At 38.9% G+C, this 24,527-nt stretch overlaps 1 protein-coding gene across 3 annotated transcripts in view; it reads left to right on the forward strand.

Annotated features, from left to right (window-relative positions):
• Positions 1–24,527, forward strand: part of HAO2 (hydroxyacid oxidase 2) — a 262,966-nt gene that overhangs the window by 23,668 nt on the left and 214,771 nt on the right. For 2 of the 3 annotated variants that reach the window (XM_036924439.2, XM_036924440.2), the window contains one exon: positions 3,362–4,066. In XM_036924439.2, coding sequence (XP_036780334.1) covers positions 3,362–3,417 — 56 coding nt within the window. In that variant the 3' untranslated portion in view covers positions 3,418–4,066. Of the gene's footprint in view, positions 1–3,361; positions 4,067–24,527 lie in introns of those variants that run through there. The other variant, XR_008997106.1, reaches the window with a different exon arrangement.

The following is a 24,527-nucleotide window of genomic DNA, read 5'->3' on the forward strand; positions in this document are numbered from 1 at the left end:
CTTTTAAGTAGTATTCATGGACTGTGACAAGCTGAGAAATTATGTCAAAGAGGAAGCATGGTGGAGCTGGGGAGATGGCTCCTTGGGTTTTTAGCTTTTGTTCTTTCTACTTGGCACAATGACTGCAGGATGGGTACTGCATGTATTTAGTGCTCAGGGTCCAGGGATGCTCAATGCCCTAAAATGCTTGGAGCTGTCTCATAGAGAACTATCCTACTCAAGTAGACAGGCTGAGAGCTCTGTCTTTGACTGTCTGTGTTGGCTGTAGATGGTTATTGATTGCGATTTTTAAGGACAGACCAGATGAAGACCTCACTCTCTCCTCAATTCTAAAATTTGGTAATAACACAGACCTTCTTGAGAAGTAAGGATATAAAGAATCAAGAGGCCTGAAGGGAAATCGAGACCATTTTCATCCCATTAACTTATTTCCATAGTTGTTACCAAGAATTTGCCATGTGCTGGACATCACGCAAGACACACAGGTCTTCTCAAGTCTGGGTTTATTCTGGTATTTAGACAAATATCTTGTACTCAGTGACCACTGGGGCCATGAACTCAAACTTTTGGTCTTGAGTAGTATGTGCTAGGAAAATTGGATCAGCGTTAACACCAGCACCAGCCTACTTTCCACTGGGCAGATTAAAGGAGACAAAAGGGCAATAGGTCAATGTATTGAGAACCAGCACCTTTAGCTTTGGACCAGAGCCATGCTGTTCAAAGCCTGTGAAGGTAAGTCAATAAATGGCCCAATGTCACTGAGGGTACATGTGAACTGACATCATATTGGTGTCTTTTACCCCCATGAGGGAGGGGGAAGAGGACAGGGAAACCTATGAGCTTCTGTAAATTCTAGGAGGTTGAGATGACTTCTCCTGATCCCTCAAGTATTTTCTCCCATCCTTGTGAAATTTCCAAACTTCTTTTAACAGATGCCTGTTGGGGCAATTCACAATAACCAAGCTTTTTTATCCCACCAAAAGTTTATACTTAACAACGCTGGGGCGTAAATGATGACTGAGAAATCCTTTTCTGAAATAAAAAGTGTAGAAACAGCCTTTTTAAAAAGGAACAGGGGAGAAAAAAAGAAAAAACAGGATTATGAGCGTTTCATGCCTGATTTTTCATACTCCTTGTAATTGTTCTATAGTGAAAGTGGAGTTTTAAACATAATGAAAGATTAGTAGTCACAACCAAACTTGGGACAGAGAAGAGGGTTCTGGGAGGAAGAGAAATGGGAGGAAACCGAGGTTTCCTTGGCATCCTCTGTGTAAGAGACGATCCCCCAGCCTAGTCCCTAGGGCCTTAGGTGGGGGTCTGTGCTTTGGGTGGAACTCACTATAAATATAAACTCATAGTGTGGAATCCCAGAGATTCTGTCACCCCTTGGCTGGTCCCCACACAATGCATGTAAGACACCTTACACAAAATCAGCACACAGGAGTCAGTGGTCAGCATGACTTCTCTCTCCTAATTCCCCTGGAAAAGTGTGATTTTTTTTTCTTTATGACTGATGACATCACAACCCTGGGAGGAGAACCCTTTTTGCACTATTGCAGAGGACCAAATAATTTTACAAGTAATGTTTTGCTAATCATGAGTCCAATTGCTGAAATTATAGGAAGGTTTGAAAACCAAAAATGTCCACATATAAATCATATCAACAGAAGGCTGCACAGACCTCACTAAGGTCTCATCCCTCATAAAGGGAGAAAGCTGAATTAGAAAAGCATGTGAATTTTTTTTGATATATTTTTTATTGAAGTATAGTTGATACACAGTATTATATTGGTTTCAAATATACAACATAATGACTCAACAGTTATCTACATTATTAAGTCCTCACCCAACCAGTGTAGTTACTATCTGTCAATACAGAAAGATGTTACAGAACTAGCGACTATATTCTCTATGCTGTACTTTCATTTCTACTAATTTAATTATGGTTGGGGCTTTATGCATCTTTATTCCCTTCACCTGTTTCACCCACCCGTCCCGATCCCTCCCCCGTGACTCTTCTTGAGCTTTGTTTGGAATTACCCATACCACTTTAAACCAGCCAAAACATTTTAATTTAAATCTGTTCCTAATGAAAAAGCAGGAATAAAGTATAATTTGTATTCTCTCTCAAACTTTTACTGAACCTCTCTCAAGTGCAAGGTAGTGTGTCCTTATTCCTGTGTGGGACCCAGAAACCAACCAGATGGGAGCTTTCACTGGCATGTTGGATGTCACAAATATCACCGGGACTTATAAGTGAATGGATGCTTCAAACTGTCTCAGAATGGAATCATAACGTTTTGATGCTACTACTGGGACATTTTTACATACTTTAGATATTATTTTTACTACAGTGTATAACCAAATATTTTATTTTAGCATCACTGTGCCCCCTGGGTAGGTCTGCCAGTTTTGGAGCCCCATGGCTCTCTGCCCCGCAGACCCCAGAGCTCTCCTCTTCGTCAGTCCTGAGGACAGCCACTCTGGCTCCGATTTCCTGCCTTTACAGAATTAGTTCAATTTACAGAGTATTTCCCATGCCTGCTGTTTCTGTCCACTACAATCAACTTACACATGAAATTCAACTTTTTTGTCTGCTCCATTTTTAAGAAACGACCCTCTCATTACTTGTATTTTTGTGAGTAATACATTTTACTCAGGTTATGTTCTGAGAGGTAGACATGCATACACCATCCACGTGAGAAGAACTCCAAGTTAAACAGCTCACAGGCTACACTGAATCCTTTCAGCCTTCTCATCACCGGGGGTTCTCCCTGGCCGCTGGAGCCCACAATTCTCTAGTCCATCATGCTAGCTCCTCTCCTTCCCTTCTCCTCTTACTTCTCATCTGGAGTTTACTCTCATCAATCCCAGTGTCTAATCTCACCTACAGTCCTAACTTTGCCTTTTACCTAAGATCTACCACTAAAAAAGTGTATTTCATTTCATAGAACTTTTTTCCCTTAGAAGGCAGTTGCTGTATGAAATAGCCCATCTCTTCTGCTATTCCTGAGTCATATTCCTCCCCGACAGATACTTCTGATATTCCTAAGCCTTATCAGGACTGAGCTAAAGGTCATGTATCTATTACACACATGAATTGTTTTTTTAAAATTACTAATAGTGTTTCTACATTTTTACCATGTCACTTTGACATGGCTGTGATAAAAGAGGACAAAGGCACAGGCTCACAAAGGAATTCCCAATGCAATTACATTCTCATCCTGTATACATAACATTTTACCAGAGTGAACACAAAGATCGAGTCAGGCTTGTTCCCATTGGGTCATCCCATACCCATGATGGGGTGGGTCATTGGTGTTTTAGAGAAATGGGCTTTCTAACTGCATTATTCTTTTAGGCTGCCGGTCTGTTGCCGAGATCAGTTGGGACCTGATCCAGTTCTCCAGGTTGTAAGGAAAGACAGCTAGCACCAGACTTCTGAGTGTGCCCACAGAAGGAAGACGTGCTCACACCACAGGACATGAATGCCTTCCTGCCTTGGCCCCATCCTGTCTTTGTGCTTCAGGTCCCCTAAAACCTTCATCTTCCTCAAGTGTGCCATGCTCTTTTTTGCCTCCCTACCTTTTATATGCCATTCTCTTGGCTGAAATCCTCCTCTGAGAAAAAAAGATCGTCAAAGAGCAGATCAATAATGATTGAAACAGCTAGTGGATTAAATTTTTTGCATTCCTATATATTGCCATCAAATGATAGAAATTTGCACTCTGGACAGAATAAAATATTTCCCAACAAAAATTGTCTGTAGATAATAAAGAAATAATATAGTTGAAAATATAGGCTTTGGAGCCATAGAGACATGGCTTTAACAGTCAGAACTGACATTGACAAGCTGTGAGAATTGTGAAAGTTTTGCAATCTCTCTGTGCTTCTTCTGTAAAATGGGGGTTATACTGTGTAGCCCACAAGACTGAGAGAAAGACCAAGTCAGATAATGTATGTAAAGTTCAGAGCATAATTCTTAGCACCTAGTGCAAATTTAAGAAACATTACTGTTTTTATTATTGTTGTTTGGAAAATTCATAAATTCACATTAATCTTTCAAGATCTTGTCCAAATGTCACGTATTCTTACCTTGGCTACTTGTTAGGTGCTTCATATTGTACTTTGCACATTCCACTATTGCAACCCTTACTATAACGTGTTACATTTATTTACTTATTTACATGTCTCTCTCTACAAATAGATTGTACATGGCTCCAGGCAAAAAACTGAATACTTGGTACTGGGCTTGGTATATAGCAGCATCTCAATAAACATTTGTTGGATGGATGGATGGACAGATGGACCAAAGACAAATGGATGAAAATAGAGGTGGAAAAATTAATAGATGCCCTATCAGAGTAAAAACTCTCCAGATCAGTAGTCAGTAAAAACAGACTTCTAGAGCAGGGGCACCTGGTTGAATAAGGTCTGACACTTGAAGACATCAGGAAAGTTAGGAATGGAAATCAATGTCCTAAATAAATCTTTGTATCTGTTGTTACATTATCCTTGCTCATTTCCCTTGGGATTTTGGATCTAGTCCTCTTCTGATAGATTTTAAGATTTTTCTCTTCTAGACAGATTTTGTTCTTCTCTGGCCTATTTCCCAGACTTCATGCCTCTGTGACTCAGCATCACAGTCAGCAGAGCTCTGTGCACTTGCTAGAACCTCACTCCCTGGAATTTCACTGCTGGATCACAGAACTATTGCCTCACACACCACTTGTTGAAGCCTCTTTTAATTTGCAGTTAGTCTATAACTTTGGTCCCATTAATCTCCTCAATCAGAAATAAGATGAGAATATATCAGTACCAAATTGTCCTTGGTAGTATGAAAGAATAAATAAGCAGCCTTGAAAATAAAGTTTGAAACTAGAGAAATCATTAATAAGATAACATCTGCCACTATAACTACCCCACTATCTCATAAATCAGATTGTTTTCATGCCTTGTTTATCTTGCTGGCTGGAGAACATGCTGTAAAATTCCCCACATCTCTCTATGATCACTGTACTTAATATAGGGCCATCTAAGAAAGTAGGTGTGATGGCCAGATCATCTCTTTAGTCCTGAAATCACCAGCTAGGGGCTTGGTTAAGTGATTCCAGGTTGGTTTGGGATAAGAGTGGAACAAATCACAGTAGAATATGGCATTAAGGCAATTTGGCATGCAGATAATGGAGTTTACAAGAGAATCTACTGTAAGTTCTCCCCGTATATATCTATCTTGGTGGTAACTATACTCTTTTTTGGTCCTGGACACATATGTATATTATTTTTTAAGTTGTTTTCCCTTATGGATTAAGAGGGCTAGATCCAAAATACTGAAGGAAATGAGGAAGGATAGTATTAAGATAGTGCCAAAAGCCTGTTCTCATTGCCTCAAAGGTGTACACAAAGGAATGTCCACAGTCACCTGAAGAGAAGCATATTGAAAGTCAAAAGGGACTTGTTAGACCCTAAAAATGTGCTACCTTAGAATGTATGGGTAAAGATGGCAAAGATATCTTGTCCCCTGGAAAGTTATCAACAATTAAACAGAATACCAGGTACCTCAAAGTTAAGTGTTGTGTTCTGATAAAGAGGATCAGCTTTGGAGTCACCTCAAGGTCAGGTCTCGGCTCAGATTCTGGCTCCTCACATAGATTCTGTCTTCTTCTACTAAATAATCCCACCAATCTCTTGGGATTCTCATGTGAAAATTAAATAATATGGGGGACTTTGGAATTCCAATCCAGAATGTAAGGAGCTTAGAAGTCACCACTCCATCCTAACAACAAGTTAAAAGCTTGAACAAAGTGAAAAATCAACAACTCCACCAGATCCCTCAAAAAAGTAAGGTCACAGGGCAAAGCACCACCCCTGAAACTGGGTTGCAACTTATCTGAGCAGAAACCTCCCCCAAAACCAGTACCAATATAGGACAACCTGAACTGTAATGAATAAATTGCTGCATCATCAGTGCAGGCAAGTCTGAGAGTTACAAACTCCAGGAGGGCCCAGCTATAGCATGTCTCTCATACTTGTTTTACCTCCAGGAACTCTACCAAGTTATCACAGTGAATATCAGAGAAAAATTCCCTAGACCTTCCAGCAGGGAGAGAAATAACCATTTTGAAATACACCAGAACATTCTGCTCTTAAGAGTCCTGCCCTCAAAATAAACCATTTTAGAAGACCCTAACCTACTAGGGTTTTATCAGAGCCTAACTCCAGACTCAACTATGGCAGGGATGCTGGAATTATCAGACCAGGAATTTTAAACAACTATGATACCCTAAGGGCTCTAATGGTAAAAGTAGACAACATGCAAGAACAGCTGGCTATGCAAGCAGAGAGAAGGAAATTCTAAGAATAAAAAAGAAATGCTAGAGATCTAAAACACTGTAAGAGAAATAAAGAATGCTTTTGCTGAGCTGATTAGTAAACTGGAATTGGCTAGAGAAAGTATCTCTGAGCTTGAAGATATGTCAATAGTAACTTCCAAAACTGAAAGAATAAAGAGAAAAAATATTGAAAAAACCCAGAATATCCAAAAACTGTGGGATAAATATAAAAGGTATATATTATATGAGTAAATGGAATACCAGAAACAGAGAAAGCAAAAGAAGAAATATTTGAAAAAATAATGGCTACTAATTTCCTCTAAGTTAATGTCAGATACCAAACCATTGATCCAGGAAGCTCAGAGATCATCAAGCAGGTATACTACCTTCAAATTTCAAAAAATCAAACATTAAAAGAAGAAATTTTGAAAGAACCCAGAAAGATTTAAAAAACCATTACCTGTAGAGGAGCAAAGATGAGCATTATATTCAACTTCTCAGAACCCATGCAGGCAAGGAGAGAGTGTAGTGAAATGCTTAAAGCATTGAGAGAGAAAAAACTAGGAACATTCTGGGAAATTATCTTTTAAATGTGAAGAAGAAATAATGACTTTCTCAGACAAATAAAAATAGAAATAATTGTTACCAATAATCCTACCCTGCAAGAAATGTTAAAAGAAAGTCTTCAGAGAGATGGAAAATTATATAGGTCAGCAACTCAGATCTACACAAAGAAAGAAAGAGCATTAGAGAAGGAATAAGTGAAGGTAAAATAAAAACTTATGTTTCTTACTCTTAATTTATCTATCAGAGAAGAACTAATCAAAATAATAATAGTAGAACAGGAGGCTTAAAGATGGTGGTGTGAGAAGTGAGAACAGAAACTTCTTCCCAAAACCACATATAATATGAAAATACAGCAAATACAACTAATCCTGAAGGAGCAACTAGAAAGAAGACTGCGACAGACTACCTACATCTGGGGAAAACAGAAGACCTCCCAGAAAAGGGTAAAGTAGCAAAGCTGTGATCCAGTGGGACCCAAGCCCTCCCGACTCCCCAGCTCACCAGCAAAAGGAAGAGAAATGGATCAGGGAGGGGGAAGAAGCCTAGGACTGCTGAACACTCAGCCCTGGAGATCTGCTCCAGGGGCATAGACCCATATTACATGGTGCTCTGGAGATTAGTGGGGTTGGAAAGCAAAGACAGATGGAATACCTGGAGAGACAGATTCCAGCCACTTGTGGAGAACAGATACCCACAACCAGCCACTCCAGGAAAAAAGAAAAGTGGGCACTTTAAAAGACTTCCCAACAGCAATAGGGCTGCTGAAAGGGCAAGAATTACACAGAGCTTGCAGCTTAGGAGAAAAGACAGGTGGACAAAATCGTCCTGGCACACTCAGCCCAGCAAGTTGGGAACTTTCAGGAGCTTCAGACTCTCCATCCTCTTGGCTGGTGATGTGTGCCAAGGTCCCCACCACAATGCACAGCCTGCCACTCCTTCTGCCTAGCCAACATTGGTTCACAAACTTGCTGCCACTACCATTGTACCAGGCCAGCTAGAAGTCAGCTCCACCTACAGCAGCTACATGGGCATAATGAAGAGTCTCCTCCCTGCATGCTTGGCCCACTGGCCCTGACAGTGGAGTCAGGCACTGTAGCCAGGAAGCAGAAAAGAGCTCTTTCCTCTTGACAGACACCTGTGCTGCTCACATGCGACCCCTGCCATCACTACAGGTTCTGAGAAGCTCCAGAGAGTACAGATTCTGGGCAATAGAGGGTGCCACCTACACATAGTTATTTTTCCAGAGTAACCAATACAAATTTGAAATGGCAAAAAAACTTGGTACCAACCAAAATCCCACAAACACCAGAAAGGGGGCCAAGTGAAACTGAAATTACAAATTTTCCTGACAAAGATTTCAAAATAAAAACCATAAACATGCCCACAGATCTACAGAATAATATTCAAGACCTCAAGGAGGACTTCAAGAAAGAGAAACTTTGAAAAATACGGTATCCAAAATGAAATACAATGAAGGAATTTAAAAGCAGATTAGATGAGGTAGAGGTGATGATAAATGAAATAGAAATTAGAGAAGAACAATACAAAGAAGCTGAGGCACAGAGAGAAAAATGGATCTCTAAAAATGAAAGAATATTAAGAGAACTGTGACCAATCCAAACTGAACAATATTCACATTATAGGGGTACCAGAAGAAAAAGATAGAGAAAGGAATAGAAAGTGTCTTTGAGGAAATAATTGCTTAAAACTTCTCCAGTCTGGGAAGAAAATAGTCTCTCTGGGTATGGAAGTGCATAGATCTCCCAACACAAGGGACCCAAGGAAGACAACACCAAGACATATAATAATTAAAATGGCAAAGATCAAGGACAAGGACAGAGTATAGTATTAAAACTATCCAGAGAGAGAAAAAAGATCACATACAAAGGAAAACCCATCAGGCTATCATTAGAGTTCTCAGCAGAAACTTTACAGGCCAGAAGGGAGTGGCATGATATATTTAATACAATGAAACAGAAGGGCATTGAATCAAAATTACTTTATCTTGCAAGATTATCATTTACATTTGAAGGTATTAAACAATTTCGAGATAAGCAAAAGTTGAGGGAATTTACCTCCTACAAACCATCTCTACTTTGTATTTTGGAGGGATTGCTCTAGATGGAAGCACTTCTAAGGCTAAATAGCTGTCACCAGAGAAAATAAAACTACAGTAAAGGAAGTAGGCCAATTAATTACTAACTAAATGCAAAATTAAATGAACTACCCACAAAGTCAATCAAGAGATACACAAAGAGTACAAAATATGACACCTAATACATAAAAAGTGGAGGAGGATGTTCTGAGAGAAATCTTCCGCATACGTGGATGTTTTATTGCCCTTGTCTAGCGTGGATTAACACATAGGCTACAGGCACACACCTGATCATCTACATTTGCTCTCTTATAACACTAAACCTTTATCTTGTATCTACCTACCACTTCAGCATTTTATTAAAAATAATAATAATAAAGAGAGAAATGAGGTATCCACATATAAATCAAGTATAAAAATCAAATGAGTATTCATATTTGAACTGACTGTTTATAGTTCATAATGCATGAGCAAAACCGAAAGTTTCTGTGATGACTGCCCTTGTAATGTTCACCATGTAACTTATTCACTATGTAAGAATTTGTTCTCCATGTAAGAACTTGTTTGTTATGCTTCAGAAGATTGGAGACTGATGAAAATTAGGCTTGGGGTGGATTAATGATTGTGCATTGAGCATTGACCCCCCCTATACAGAATTTTATTGTTGTTAACAACCATTTGATCAATAAATATGAGAGATGCCCTCACTATATATATATATATATATATATATATATATATATATATATACACGCACTTCCAATTGTAAAATAAATAAGTAACCGGGATGTAATGTATAGCATAAGGAATATAGTCAAAATATTGTAACAACTTTGTATGGTGATAGCTGGTAGCTAGAATTATCATGTATATAAATGTTGAATCACTGTGTTGTACACCTGAAACTAATGTAATACTGTGTGTCAACTACCCTTCAATAAAAAATAAATTTAAAAAAAAGTGGAGGAGGAAGAAAAAGAACTGAGGGGAAAAAAAGAACCTTTAGATTGTGTTTCAAATAGCATACTAAATGAGTTAAGTTAAACTGTTAGAAAGTAAAGAAGATACCCTTGAATCTTTGGTAACCACAAATCTAAAGCCTACAATGGCAATAAGCACAAATCTATCGATAATCATCCAAAATGTAAATGGACTAAACACACCAATCAAAAGACACAGAATTACCGAATGGATAAAAAAAAAAACAAGACCCATCTACATGCTGCCTACAAGAGACTCACTTTAAACCCAAAGACATACACAGACTAAAAGTGAAGGGATGAAAAAAGATATTTCATGAAAATAATATGGAGAAAAAAGCAGGAGTTGCAGTATTTGTATCAGACAAAATAGACTTCAAAACAAAGAAAGCCACAAGAGACAATGTAGGGCATTACATAATGATAAAGGGCTCAGTCCAACAAGAGGATAAAACCATTATAAATATTTAGGCACCCAACATAGGAGCACCTACATATATGAAACAAATACTAACAGAAATAAAGGCGGAAATAGAATGCGATGCATTCATTTTAGGAGACTTCAACACACCACTCACACCAAAGGACAGATCAACAAGACAAAAAATAAGGAGACAGAGACACTGAACAACACATTAGAATAGATGGATCTAACAGACATCTACAGAACACTCCATCCAAAAGCATCAGGATACACATTCCTCTCAAGTGCACATGGAACATTTCCAAGAATAGATCATTTACTGTGCCACAAAAACAGCTTCAGTAAATTCAGAAGGATTGAAATTATACCAACCAGCCTCTCAGACTGCAAGGGTATGAAACTAGAAATAAATTGTGAATTATGCAAAGAAACCAAAAAGGCCCACAAATACATGGACACTTAACAACATGCTCCTAAATAATCAGGAGGTCAATGACCAAATAAAAACAAAGATCAAGCAATATATGGAGATAAATGAACACAATAACTCAACCCTGCTAAATCTGTGGGATGCAGTGAAGGCTGTACTAAGAGAGAAGTATATTGCAATACAGGCCTACCTCAGGAAAGAAGAACAATCCTAAATGAACAGTCTAAACTCACAATTAATGAAACTAGAAAAAGAAGAACAAATGAGGCCCAAAGTCAGTAGAAGGAGGTACATAATAAAAATCAGAGCAGAAATATGTAATATTGAGAAGAATAAAACAATAGGAAGAACCAATGAAGCCAGGAACTGGTTCTTCCAGAAAATAAACAAAATAGATAAACCCCTGGCCAGACTTATCAAGTAAAAAAGAGAGTCTGCACTCATAAACAGATTCAGAAATGAGAAAGGAAAAGTCGCTATGGACATCACAGAAATACAAAGAATTATTAGAGAATACTATGAAAAATTACATGCTAACAAATTGGATAACCCAGAAGAAATGGACAACTTTCTAGAAAAATACAACCTTCCAAGACTGATCCAGGAAGAAACAGAAAATCTGAACAGACTGATTACCAGCAACAAAATCGAATTGGTAATAAAAAACCTACCTAAGAACAAAATCCCTGGGCCAAATGGCTTCACCACTGAATTTCATCAAACATTTAGTGAAGACCTAATACCCATCCTCCTTAAAGTTTTCCAAAAAGTAGAAAAGGAGTGAATACTTCCAAACTCATTCTATGAAGCCAGCATCACTCTAATACCAAAACTAGGCAAAGACACCACAAAAAAAAAGAAAATTACAGACTGACTGATATCCGTGATGAACATAGAGGCAAAAATCCTCAACAAAATATCAGCAAACCAAATTTAAAAAAATATCAAAAAGATCATCCATCATGATCAAGTAGGATTTATTCCAGTAATGCAAGGATGGCACAATATTCTAAAATCCATCAACATCATCCACCACGTCAACAAAAAGAAGGACAAAAATTACATGAAAATCACCATAGATGCTGACAAAGCATTCAACAAAATTCAACATCCATTCATGATAAAAACTCTCAACAAAATGGGTATAGAGGGCAAGTACATCAACATAATAAAGGCCATATATGACAAACCCACAGCCAACATCATACTTAACAGTGAAAAGCTGAAAGCTTTTCCTCTAAGATTAGGAACAAGACAAGGATGCCCACTCTCCCCACTTTTATTCAACATAATACTAGAGGTCCTAGCCACAGCAATCAGACAACACAAAGAAATAAAAGGCATACAGATTGGTAAGGAAGAAATTAAACTATCACTATTTGCAGATGACATGATATTGTACATTAAAAAAAACAAAGAATCCACCCCAAAACTACTAGAACTAATAACTGAATTCAGCAAAGTCGCAGGATACAAAATTAATACACAGAAATCTGTTACATTCCTACATACAAATGATGAACTAGCAGAAAGAGAAATCAGGAAAACAATTTCATTCACAATCACATCAAAAAGAATAAAATACCTAGGCATAAACCTAACCAAGGAGGTGAAAGACCTATACCCTGAAAACTAAAAGACACTCATGAGAGAAATTAAAGAAGACACCAATAAATGGAAATACACCCCATGCTCTTGGCTAAGAAGAATTAATATTGTCAAAACGGCCATCCTGCCTAAAGCAGTCTACAGATTCAAAGCTATCCCTACCAAAATACCAATGGCATTCTTCAATGAACTAGAACAAATAGTTCTAAAATTCATATGAAACCACAAAAGACCCCGAATATCCAAAGCAATCCTGAGAAGGAAGAATAAAGCTGGGGGGATTATGCTCCCCGACTTCAAGCTTTAGTACAAAGCCACAGTAATCAAGACAATTTGGTACTGGCACAAGAACAGACCCATAGATCAATGGAACAGAATAGGGAGCCCAGAGTCAATTAATATACAATAAATGAGGAAATGCAATGGGGAATGACAGCCTCTTCAACAACTGATGTTGGCAAAACTGGACAGCTACATGCAAGAGAATGAAACTGGATTACTATCTAATTCCATACACAAAAGCAAACACAAAATGGATGAAATACCTTGAATGTAAATCATGTAACCATAGAACTCTTAGAAGAAAGCATAGGCAAAAATCTCTTGAATATAAACATGAGCAATGTTTTTCTGAACACATCTCCTCGGGCAAGGGAAACAAAAGTAAAAATGAACAAATGGGACTACATTAAGCTAAAAAGTTTCTGCACAGCAAAGGACACCATCAGTAGAACAAAAATGGTCAGAGGTATCTGAAGACACTTCTCCAAAAATAAATTCAGAGGGCCAACAGGCCCATGAAAAGATGTTCCACATCACTAATTATCAGAGAAATGCAAATTACAACCACAATGAGATACCACCTCACACCAGTTAGGATGGCCAACATCCAAAAGACTAGGTACAACAAATGCTGGTGAGGATGCAACAACCTACCATGTTGGTGGGAATGTAAATTAGTTCAACCATGTGGAAAGCAATATGGAGGTTCCTCAAAGAACTAATAATAGAAATACCATTTGACCCAGGAATTCCACTCCTAAGAATTTACCCTAAGAATACAGGACCCCAGGTTCAAAAAGACATATGCACCCCTATGTTTATTGCAGCACTATTTACAATAACCAAGAAATGGAAGCAACCTAAGTGTCCATCAGTAGATGAATGGATAAAGAAGATGTGGCACATACACACAATGGAATATTATTCTGCCATAAGAAGAAAACAGATCCTACCATTTGCAACAATATGGTTGGAGCTAGAGGGTATTATGCTCAGTGAAATAAGCCAGGCAGAGAAAGACAAGTACCAAATGATTTCACTCACTTGTGGAGTATAACAACAAAGCAAAACTGAAGGAACAATACAGCAGCAGACTCAAGACTCCAAGAAGGGACTAGCAGTTACCAAAGGGGAGGGGGTGCGGAGGGTGCAAGGGGAGGAAGGGAGAAGGGGATTAAGGGGCATTTTGAATAGCACACATAATGTAGGGTATCACGGGAAAGGCAGTATAGCACAGAGAATACAGGTAGTGACTCTATAGCATCTTACTAGACTGATGGACAGTGACTGCAGTGGGGAGTGGCGGGGGGAGGACTTGATATATGGGTGAATGTAATAACCAAAATGTTGCTCATGTGAATCTTTCATAAGATTGTATATCAATGATACCTTAATAAAAAAATAGTAATAATATATTCAATTATATATATGCATATACATGCTTACATATAAGTGAAATGAAAGGAGGGAGGCATTAGGAATATTTTGTTATCATAAGCTACTCACACTACCTTAGTTGTAAATGTATATTGCAAACTCTACGGTAACCATTAGAAAAAAGAGTATAATTGATATGCTAAGAAAGGAGAGAAAATGGAATGATATAAATACTCAATTAAAACCAAAAGGCAGAAAAAGAGTAGAAGACAAAAATAAGAACAAGGAACAAAGGCTATGAGTAGAAAATAGTAAATGTGGTAGGTACACACATACTTTTTCTTCATATGACTGTTTTTACACAGGACAGTTGAGTAAGACTGTAATTAACGATTTGCCTAGGGCAATAGGATGATTGTAACTGAGTTTTTCATGGTAAACAGATGTTAGAAAGTTACTTCAAGTAGGATAGTCCACTGCAGCCCTCTTGCTATTTAACATATTTTCTGTTAGAAGGCTGTGAGTTGGGAGAGCCAAGGGCCCTTGGAGGCAGCTTGAAAATTTGAGAGCTTTGCTTTATCAAGTGTTAGTTTAAAGAAAACTTTTCTGAGTTTTTTTCCTTTTAAAAACAATATTCTCCTCAGATCATAATTATTTCAAAGAGGGCTTAATATAATGATTTTTTAAAATGAAAGCCTATGCTATTCAAACACATAAAAATAAATATTCAGAGCAATATTTGACCTAATTTTTTGGACTTCAAGAAGAATCAATAATTCCATTTCCATCAGCTAGAGTCAAATGGAATTTGTGTTCAAAATTTTCCATATGAGTTACACAATGGAATATTACTCAGCCATAAGAAAAAACAGATTCTACCATTTGCAACAACATGGATGGAGCTAGAGGGTATTATGTTCAGTGAAATAAGCCAGGTGGAGAAAGACAAGTACCAAATGATTTCACTCATCTGTGGAGCATAAGAACAAAGGAAAACTGAAGGAACAAAACAGCAGCAGAATCATAGAACCCAAGAATGGACTAACAGTTACCAAAGGGAAAGGGACTGGGGAGGATGGGTGGGAAAGGAGGGATAAGGGCGGGGAAAAAAAAAAGGGGGCATTACGATTAGCATGTACAGTGGGGGGGGCATGGGGAGGGCTGTGCAACACAGAGAAGACAAGTTGTGATTTTACAGCATCTTACTATGCTGATGGACAGTGACTGTGAAGGGGTATGTGGGGGGGACTTGGTGAAGGGGGTAGCCTAGTAAACATAATGTTCTTCATGTAATTGTAGATTAATGATACCAAAATTAAATAAATAAATAAATTTTCCATATGAGTAGTAACTATATGCATGAACTATATCAAGAACTTGACATAAAAGTTACCTAAAAGAAGTCTACTACTCTCTTAAACAACTTCTCTTCAGAGATAGACCAGAGTTAGCACACTTCTCTCTAAAGGGCCAAATAATTGATATTATAGGCTTTGTGGGCCATACAGTTTGTTGCATCAAATTAACTCTGCTGTTATAGCATGAAAGCAGCCATAGATAGCACATAAACAAGTGGGTGAAGCCATGTTCCAATAAAACTTTACTCACAAAAACATTTGGTGGGCTGGACTTTTTGCAGGTTGCAATTTTCCAAGCCAATTTAGACCAGTAAATAAATAATATAAAGTATTAAGCATAATACAAAACCATTTTTTCTCACACTCTTTCTCCTCTTGCCTATCTGGAATCCCTCTAATATGAGAGAATCCCTGCCATACCTACTTATTATTACTTATTCAGACAATTATTATGCTGGGATTTGTGTTGAGCTATTAGTACTGCATTTTAAAAGTTAATGCATTCTTTCAAGGACATGGTGCAATTGACGGGACTGTTTATAGAAAGGGTTTATCTTATTGCATCAGTTTATTGACTGACCAACCCTTCTGTCAGGTATGAGAAAGGGCAGTTCAGCTAGGCTATTTAAGCTAAAGGTTTGGCAGGTGTTTAAACTTTTAAGCCAAAAGCCCACAGGGAATGGGTGAGCCTTTGCCCTTGTAACTGTGGCTTGCTGGTAGTGAACATTTCTCCTACTACCTACCATGTGCCAGCTCCAGGAGGGAAAGCACACATGTGACATATCATGAGTTGTTCTTCTCTACCTCTTAAGAAATCAGCTGAGCATGGCATGGAACCTGGAGTGTGAAACTGAACCAGCAAGTTCTACTTAGAGCTAATAATGATGGGCTTCAGAGGTATCATACACTAGCCAGTGGCTATCCAGATGAACCATGATGTGTGTGCCTGGGATGTGATCTGGAAAGAGGGCAATGTTCCCTTTTATTTCTCATAAGCCCATTATCTTTTGTCCGTACCAATAACATTATTTTAGTATGAGTTACCATCCTTTCTCTTAAACTTCCAAATTCCTTTTCTGGTAGGTTTCTCTGATTCTTCTTACTGTACACTGATATGTTCTCTTTACATCAGCAAGAGTGACCTTTAAAATTTCACTTCTTATCATGCCACTGAATAAATTCCATTTTTGGCTTCACACTGCTCTTTGTAAAAAGCCAAATCATTATCATGGCTTTCTCTCAAGATAGTGTATGCTGATTCTTTGAAAAGAGCAATACAATTGACAAGCCTCTAGCCAGACTAAGAAAAAAAAGTAGACACAAATTACTAATATTGGAAATGAAAGAAGTAACATCATGGATATTAAAATGATAATAAAAAAATACTGTGAAATCTCCATGTCCATAATTTGATCACCTAGATGAAATAGACCAATTCCTTGAAAGACACAACTTGTAAAAACTCATACAAGAAGAAATAGACAATACGAATAGGCATATATCCATTAAAGAAATTGAATCAATAATTAATAACCTTTCAAAACAGAAGGCACCAGGTATGGGTGGGTTCACTGGTGAAGTCTACTAGACATTTAAAGAATGAGTTACACCAGTTCTCTACAATTTATTCCAGAAGATAGAAGCAGAGGGAATACATCCTAACTTACTCTGAGGCCAGTATTACCCTAATACCAAAACTAGACAGAAACAGTATGAGAAAAGAAAAATGCAGACAAATATGTATCATTGGCATAGATGCAAAAATCCTCAATATATTAGTAAATCAAATCCTACAGTGTATAAAAAGAATTATACAGAGGCGGAGCCAACATGGCGGCGTGAGTAGGACAGTGGGAATCTCCTCCCAAAAACATATATACTTTTGAAAATACAACAAACACAACTAGCCCTAAAAGAGAGACCAGAAGACGCAGGACAGTGGCCAGACTGCAGCTACACCAGCGAGAACCCAGCGACTGGTGAAAGGGGTGAGATACAAGCCCCGGCCCCGCGGGACCCGAGCGCCCCTCCCCCCAGCTCCCGGCGGGAGAAGAGCAGGCAGAGCGGGAGGGAGACGGAGCCCAGGACTGCCGAACACCCAGCCCCAGCCATCCGGGCCAGAGCGCAGACACAGTATATGCCCAGGGGGCCCTGGATACTGGGGGAACAGGGAGTAAGACCTCTGAGCGGGTGCTGAAGCTGATGCCCCTGTGACAAAGAAAAGCGGGGGCTTTTTGAAAGTCTTAAAGGGACAGGGACTTAACAGCTTGACGGAAACAACCCAGGTCACAGTACAGCAGCTGGAAATCACAGGGAAAACCGGGTGCACTAACCCCCTGGGCAACAGCTCTGAGACCCCTCACGGAGGCAAACAGTCAAGCAGCCCCCCCATCCATCACCCCACCGGGCGCTGCGAAAGCAGAGAAGCAGCCTGAGACAAATTCCGCCCACAGAAAGGGAAATTTCTCCCTCCCGGCCAGGCAAGACACAAAGACCCACTCTACACGCAATTACCCAACACAAGCCACTAGGGGTCGCAGTTGCCCCAGTAAAGAAAGGCCAGTAGCAAGTGAAAATTTTGGCCCTCCCAGCTGACAGTCAATAGCACCTGTCAACATGAAAAGGCAAAAAAATATGATCCAGACAAGACTAACCCAGACAGCTTCAGCATCTGCTACATCCTCCCCTGAGAAGGAATCTGGGGAGATAGATTTAGCCAGTCTACCTGAAAAAGAATTCAAAACAAAAGTCATAACCATGCTGATGGACTTGCAGAGAAATATGCAAGAACTAAGGAAGGAGAATTCAGAAATAAAACAAGCTCTGGAAGGACTTCAAAACAGAATGGACGAGATGCAAGAGACCATTAATGGACTAGAAAACAGAGAACAGGAACGCAGAGAAGCTGATGCAGAGAGAGATAAAAGGATCTCCAGGAATGAAAGAATTTTAAGAGAGCTGAGTGATCAATATAAAAGAAATAATATAAGAATCATAGGTATTCCAGAAGAAGTAGAGAGAGAAAAAGGGATAGAAAATGTCTTTGAAGAAATAATTGCTGAAAATTTCCCCAAACTAGGGGAAGAAATGGCCTCTCAGACCACAGAGGTACACAGAACTCCCATGACAAGGGATCCAAGGAGGGCAACACCAAGACACATAATAATTAAAATGGCAAAGATCAAAGACAAGGACAAAGTATTACAAGCAGCCAGAGAGAAAAAAAAGGTTACCTACAAAGGAAAACCCATCAGGCTATCATCAGACTTCTCAACAGAAGCCCTACAGGCCAGAAGAGAATGGCATGATATACTTAATGCAATGAAACAGAAGGGCCTCGAACCAAGACTACTGTATCCAGCACGAATATCATTTAAATATGAAGGAGGGATTAAACAATTCCCAGACAAGCAAAAGTTGAGGGAATTTGCCTCCCACAAACCACCTCTACAGGGCATCCTACAGGGACTGCTCTAGATGGGAGCACTCCTAAAAAGAGCACACAACAAAACACCCAACATATGAAGAAGGGAGGAGGAGGAATAAGAAGGGAGAGAAATAAAGAATCATCAGATTGTGTTTATAATAGCTCAACAAGCGAGTTAAATTAGACAGTAAGACAGTAAAGAAGCTAACCCTAAACCTTTGGTAACCACAGACTTAAAGCCTGCAATGGCAATAAATTCATACCTTTCAATAATCACCCTAAATGTAAATGGACTGAATGCACCAATCAAAAGACACAGAGTAATAGAATGGATAAAAAAGCAAGATCCATCCATATGCTGCTTACAAGAGACTCACCTCAAACCCAAAGACGCGCACAGACTTAAAGTCAAGGGATGGAAAAAGATATTTCATGCAAACAACAGAGAGAAGAAAGCAGGTGTTGCAATTCTGGTATCAGACAAAACAGACTTCAAAATAAAGAAAGTAACAAAAGACAAAGAAGGACATTACATAATGATAAAGGGCTCAGTCCATCAAGAGGATATAACCATTATAAATATATATGCACCCAATACAGGAGCACCAACATACCTGAAACAAATATTAACAGAACTAAAGGAGGAAATAGAATGCAATGCATTCATTCTAGGAGACTTCAACACACCACTCACTCCAAAGGACAGATCCACCAGACAGAAAATAAGTAAGGACACAGAGGCACTGAACAACACACTAGAACAGATGGACCTAATAGACATCTACAGAACTCTACATCCAAAAGCAACAGGATACACGTTCTTCTCAAGTGCACATGGAACATTCTCCAGAATAGACCACATACTAGGACACAAAAAGAGCCTCAGTAAATTCCAAAAGATTGAAATCCTACCAACCAACTTTTCAGACCACAAAGGCATTAAACTAGAAATAAACTGTTCAAAGAAAGCAAAAAGGCTCACAAACACATGGAGGCTAAACAACACGCTCCTAAATAATCAATGGATCAATGACCAAATCAAAATGGAGATCCAGCAATATATGGAAACAAATGACAACAACAACACTAAGCCCCAACTTCTGTGGGACGCAGCAAAAGCAGTCTTAAGAGGAAAGTATATAGCACTCCAAGCATATTTAAAAAAGGAAGAGCAATCCCAAATGAACGGTCTAATATCACAACTATCAAAATTGGAAAAAGAAGAACAAATGAGGCCTAAGGTCAGCAGAAGGAGGGACATAATAAAGATCAGAGAAGAAATAAATAAAATTGAGAAGAATAAAACAATAGCAAAAATCAATGAAACCAAGAGCTGGTTCTTCGAGAAAATAAACAAAATAGATAAGCCTCTAGCCAGACTTATTAAGAGGAAAAGAGAGTCAACACAAATCAACAGTATCAGAAATGAGAAAGGAAAAATCACAACAGATCCCGCAGAAATACAAAGAATTATTAGAGACTACTATGAAAACCTATATGCTAACAAGCTGGGAAACCTAGGAGAAATGGACAACTTCCTAGAAAAATACAACCTTCCAAGACTGACCCAAAAAGAAACAGAAAATCTAAACAGACCAATTACCAGCAACGAAATTGAAGCGGTAATCAAAAAACTACCAAAGAACAAAACCCCCGGGCCAGATGGATTTACCTCGGAATTTTATCAGACATACAGGGAAGACATAATACCCATTCTCCTTAAAGTTTTCCAAGAAATAGAAGAGGAGGGGACACTCCCAAACTCATTCTATGAAGCTAACATCACCCTAATACCAAAACCAGGCAAAGACACCACCAAAAAAGAAAACTACAGACCAATATCCCTGATGAACGTAGACGCAAAAATACTCAACAAAATTTTAGCAAACCGAATTCAAAAATACATCAAAACCATCGTACACCATGACCAAGTGGGATTCATCCCAGGGATGCAAGGATGGCACAACATTCGAAAGTCCATCAATATCATCCACCACATCAACAAAAAGAAAGACAAAAACCACATGATCATCTCCATAGATGCTGAAAAAGCATTTGACAAAGTTCAACATCCATTCATGATAAAAACTCTCAGCAAAATGGGAATAGAGGGCAAGTACCTCAACATAATAAAGGCCATCTATGAAAAACCCACAGCCAACATTATATTGAATAGCGAGAAGCTGAAAGCATTTCCGCTGAGATCGGGAACTAGACAGGGATGCCCACTCTCCCCACTGTTATTTAACATTGTACTAGAGGTCCTAGCCACGGCAATCAGACAAAACAAAAAAATACAAGGAATCCAGATTGGCAAAGAAGAAGTCAAACTGTCACTATTTGCAGATGACATGATACTGTACATAAAAAACCCTAAAGACTCCACCCCAGAACTACTAGAACTGATATCGGAATACAGCAAAGTTGCAGGATACAAAATCAACACACAGAAATCTGTGGCTTTCCTATATACCAACAATGAACCAACAGAAAGAGAAATCAGGAAAACAACTCCATTCACAATTGCATCAAAAAAAATAAAATACCTAGGAATAAACCTAACCAAAGAAGTGAAAGACTTATATTCTGAAAACTACAAGTCACTCTTAAAAGAAATTAAAGGGGACACTAACAGATGGAAACGCATTCCATGCTCATGGCTAGGAAGAATTAATATCATCAAAATGGCCATCCTGCCCAAAGCAATATACAGATTTGATGCAATCCCTATGAAACTACCAGCAACATTCTTCAATGAACTGGAACAAATAATTCAAAAATTCATATGGAAACACCAAAGACCCCGAATAGCCAAAGCAATCCTGAGAAAGAAGAATAAAGTAGGGGGGATCTCACTCCCCAACTTCAAGCTCTATTATAAAGCCATAGTAATCAAGACAATTTGGTACTGGCACAAGAACAGAGCCACAGACCAATGGAACAGACTAGACAATCCAGACATTAACTCAGACGTATATGGTCAATTAATATTTGATAAAGGAGCCATGGACATACAATGGCGAAATGACAGTCTCTTCAACAGATGGTGCTGGCAAAACTGGACAGCTACATGTAGGAGAATGAAACTGGACCATCGTCTAACCCCATATACAAAAGTAAACTCAAAATGGATCAAAGACCTGAATGTAAGTCATGAAACCATTAAACTCTTGGAAGAAAACATAGGCACAAACCTCTTAGACATAAACATGAGTGACCTCTTCTTGAACATATCTCCCCGGGCAAGGAAAACAACAGCAAAAATGAACAAGTGGGACTATATTAAGCTGAAAAGCTTCTGTACAGCAAAAGACACCATCAATAGAACAAAAAGAAACCCTACAGTATGGGAGAATATCTTTGAAAATGACACATCCGATAAAGGCTTGACGTCCAGAATATATAAAGAGCTCACACGCCTCAACAAACAAAAAACAAATAACCCAATTAAAAAATGGGCAAAGGAACTGAACAGACGGTTCTCCAAAAAAGAAATACAGATGGCCAACAGACACATGAAAAGATGCTCCACATCGCTAATTATCAGAGAAATGCAAATTAAAACTACAATGAGGTATCACCTCACACCAGTAAGGATGGCTGCCATCCAAAAGACAAACAACAACAAATGTTGGCGAGGCTGTGGAGAAAGGGGAACCCTCCTACACTGCTGGTGGGAATGTAAACTTGTTCAACCATTGTGGAAAGCAGTATGGAGGTACATCAAAATGCTCAAAACAGACTTACCATTTGACCCAGGAATTGCACTCCTAGGAATTTACCCTAAGAATGCAGCAATCAAGTATGAGAAAGATCAGTGCACCCCTTTGTTTATCGCAGCACTATTTACAATAGCCAAGAATTGGAAGCAACCTAAATGTCCATCGATAGATGAATGGATAAAGAAGATGTGGTACATATACACAATGGAATACTACTCAGCCATAAGAAAAGGGCAAATCCAACCATTTGCAGCAACATGGATGGAGCTGGAGGGTATTTTGCTCAGTGAAACAAGCCAAGCAGAGAAAGAGAAATACCAAATGATTTCACTCATCTGTGGAATATAAGAACAAAGGAAAAACTGAAGGAACAAAACAGCAGCAGAATCACAGAACTCAAGAATGGACTAACAGGTACCAAAGGGAAAGGGACTGGGGAGGATGGGTGGGTAGGGAGGGATAAGGGGGGGAGAAGTAGGGGGGTATTAAGATTAGCATCCATAGCGGGGTGGGAGAAAGGGGAGGGCTGTACAACACAGAGAAGACAAGTAGTGATTCTAGAACAGGTTGCTACGCTGATGGACAGTGACTGTAAAGGAGTATATAGGGGGGACCTGGTATAGGGGAGAGCCTAGTAAACAAAGTATTCGTCATGTAAGTGTAGATTAATGATTTAAAAAAAAATGCAGTTCCTATGTGGTGACCTCTAATGAGTTCTACACAATGATATAAAGGACATATAAAAGTGTAGGCAAAGGGTCTGTTTGTGTTTATACAGAGGATCAAAGCCTAATTTGGCTACCCCGAAAATGAACTAAGAAACGATATGAAAGAGAACTTCCAACATCAGCACTCTCGGGAAGACTCATGCCAGAAGATGATCATCAAAAAACCCCAACAAAGATCCACGCACTGCTACAGCTGTAGATGCACTCATCCCACCAGCTCCTGGACTTGCCATGGGAATGAGGAAGGAGATATCTAAGCTGGCCTGTGCATACAGTAAAACAACAAATTTGACTGGATCTATACTGTTGGAACTCAACCAAGAATTAGGAGAAGTGCAAATTGTAGCGCTCCAAAATCTTACAACTACAGACTATTTACTGTTAAAAGAACATATGGGATGTGAACAGTGCCCAGGAATGGGTTGTTTTAATTTGTCTGATTTTTCTCAAACTATTCAAATTCAGTTAGATAATAACCATCATATCATTGATAAGTTTTCACAAATGCCTAGGGTGCCTAACTGGTTTTCTTGGTTTCACTGGAGATGGCTGGTAATTACAGATATGCTTTGGTTATGTAACTATACTCCTATTATGTTAATGTGTGTGCACAATTTAAGTAGTAGCTTAAAATCTATACATGCTGAAGTTACTCTACAAGAAGATATGTCAAAGAAATAATCAATCTTCCCATGTTTTCTCCCGCCTGCTACTTCTATAGCTTTTCTTCTTCCTTCCTAATTACAACGAATTCTTAAATAGAATTCGTGCCTCATATCAAATTTACCGAGTATCATAACTCCTCCAAGTGGTAAAGATACCTCAAGACAAATGCTGGGCATAGAAGCCACAGGGCATAAATATGCAAAGAAATAAAAAGCTAACCATTTCAAACAATAAGGCTTCTCTCTCACTTACCAACTTTACATTTCCCTGTATGGCCCCGGAAGATGACTGGTTAGCCAGAGACGGGTAAGATTCCTCAAGGGAGGAACAACCTAAGACAGGCACAGTCGCAGGGGGGTCATCAGGTGAGAAATTGGGGATCAACAGAGGTGAGGCTTAGAACCTCACCCTCCCTGTTCTGAGAGAAATCTTCTGCATACGTGGATGTTTTATTGCCCTTGTCTAGCTTGGATTAACACATAGTCTACAGGCACACACCTGATCATCTACATTTGCTCTCTTACAACACTA

Source organism: Manis pentadactyla, chromosome 4 (assembly GCF_030020395.1).
Source record: "Manis pentadactyla isolate mManPen7 chromosome 4, mManPen7.hap1, whole genome shotgun sequence".
Classification (NCBI taxonomy): Eukaryota; Metazoa; Chordata; class Mammalia; order Pholidota; family Manidae; genus Manis; species Manis pentadactyla.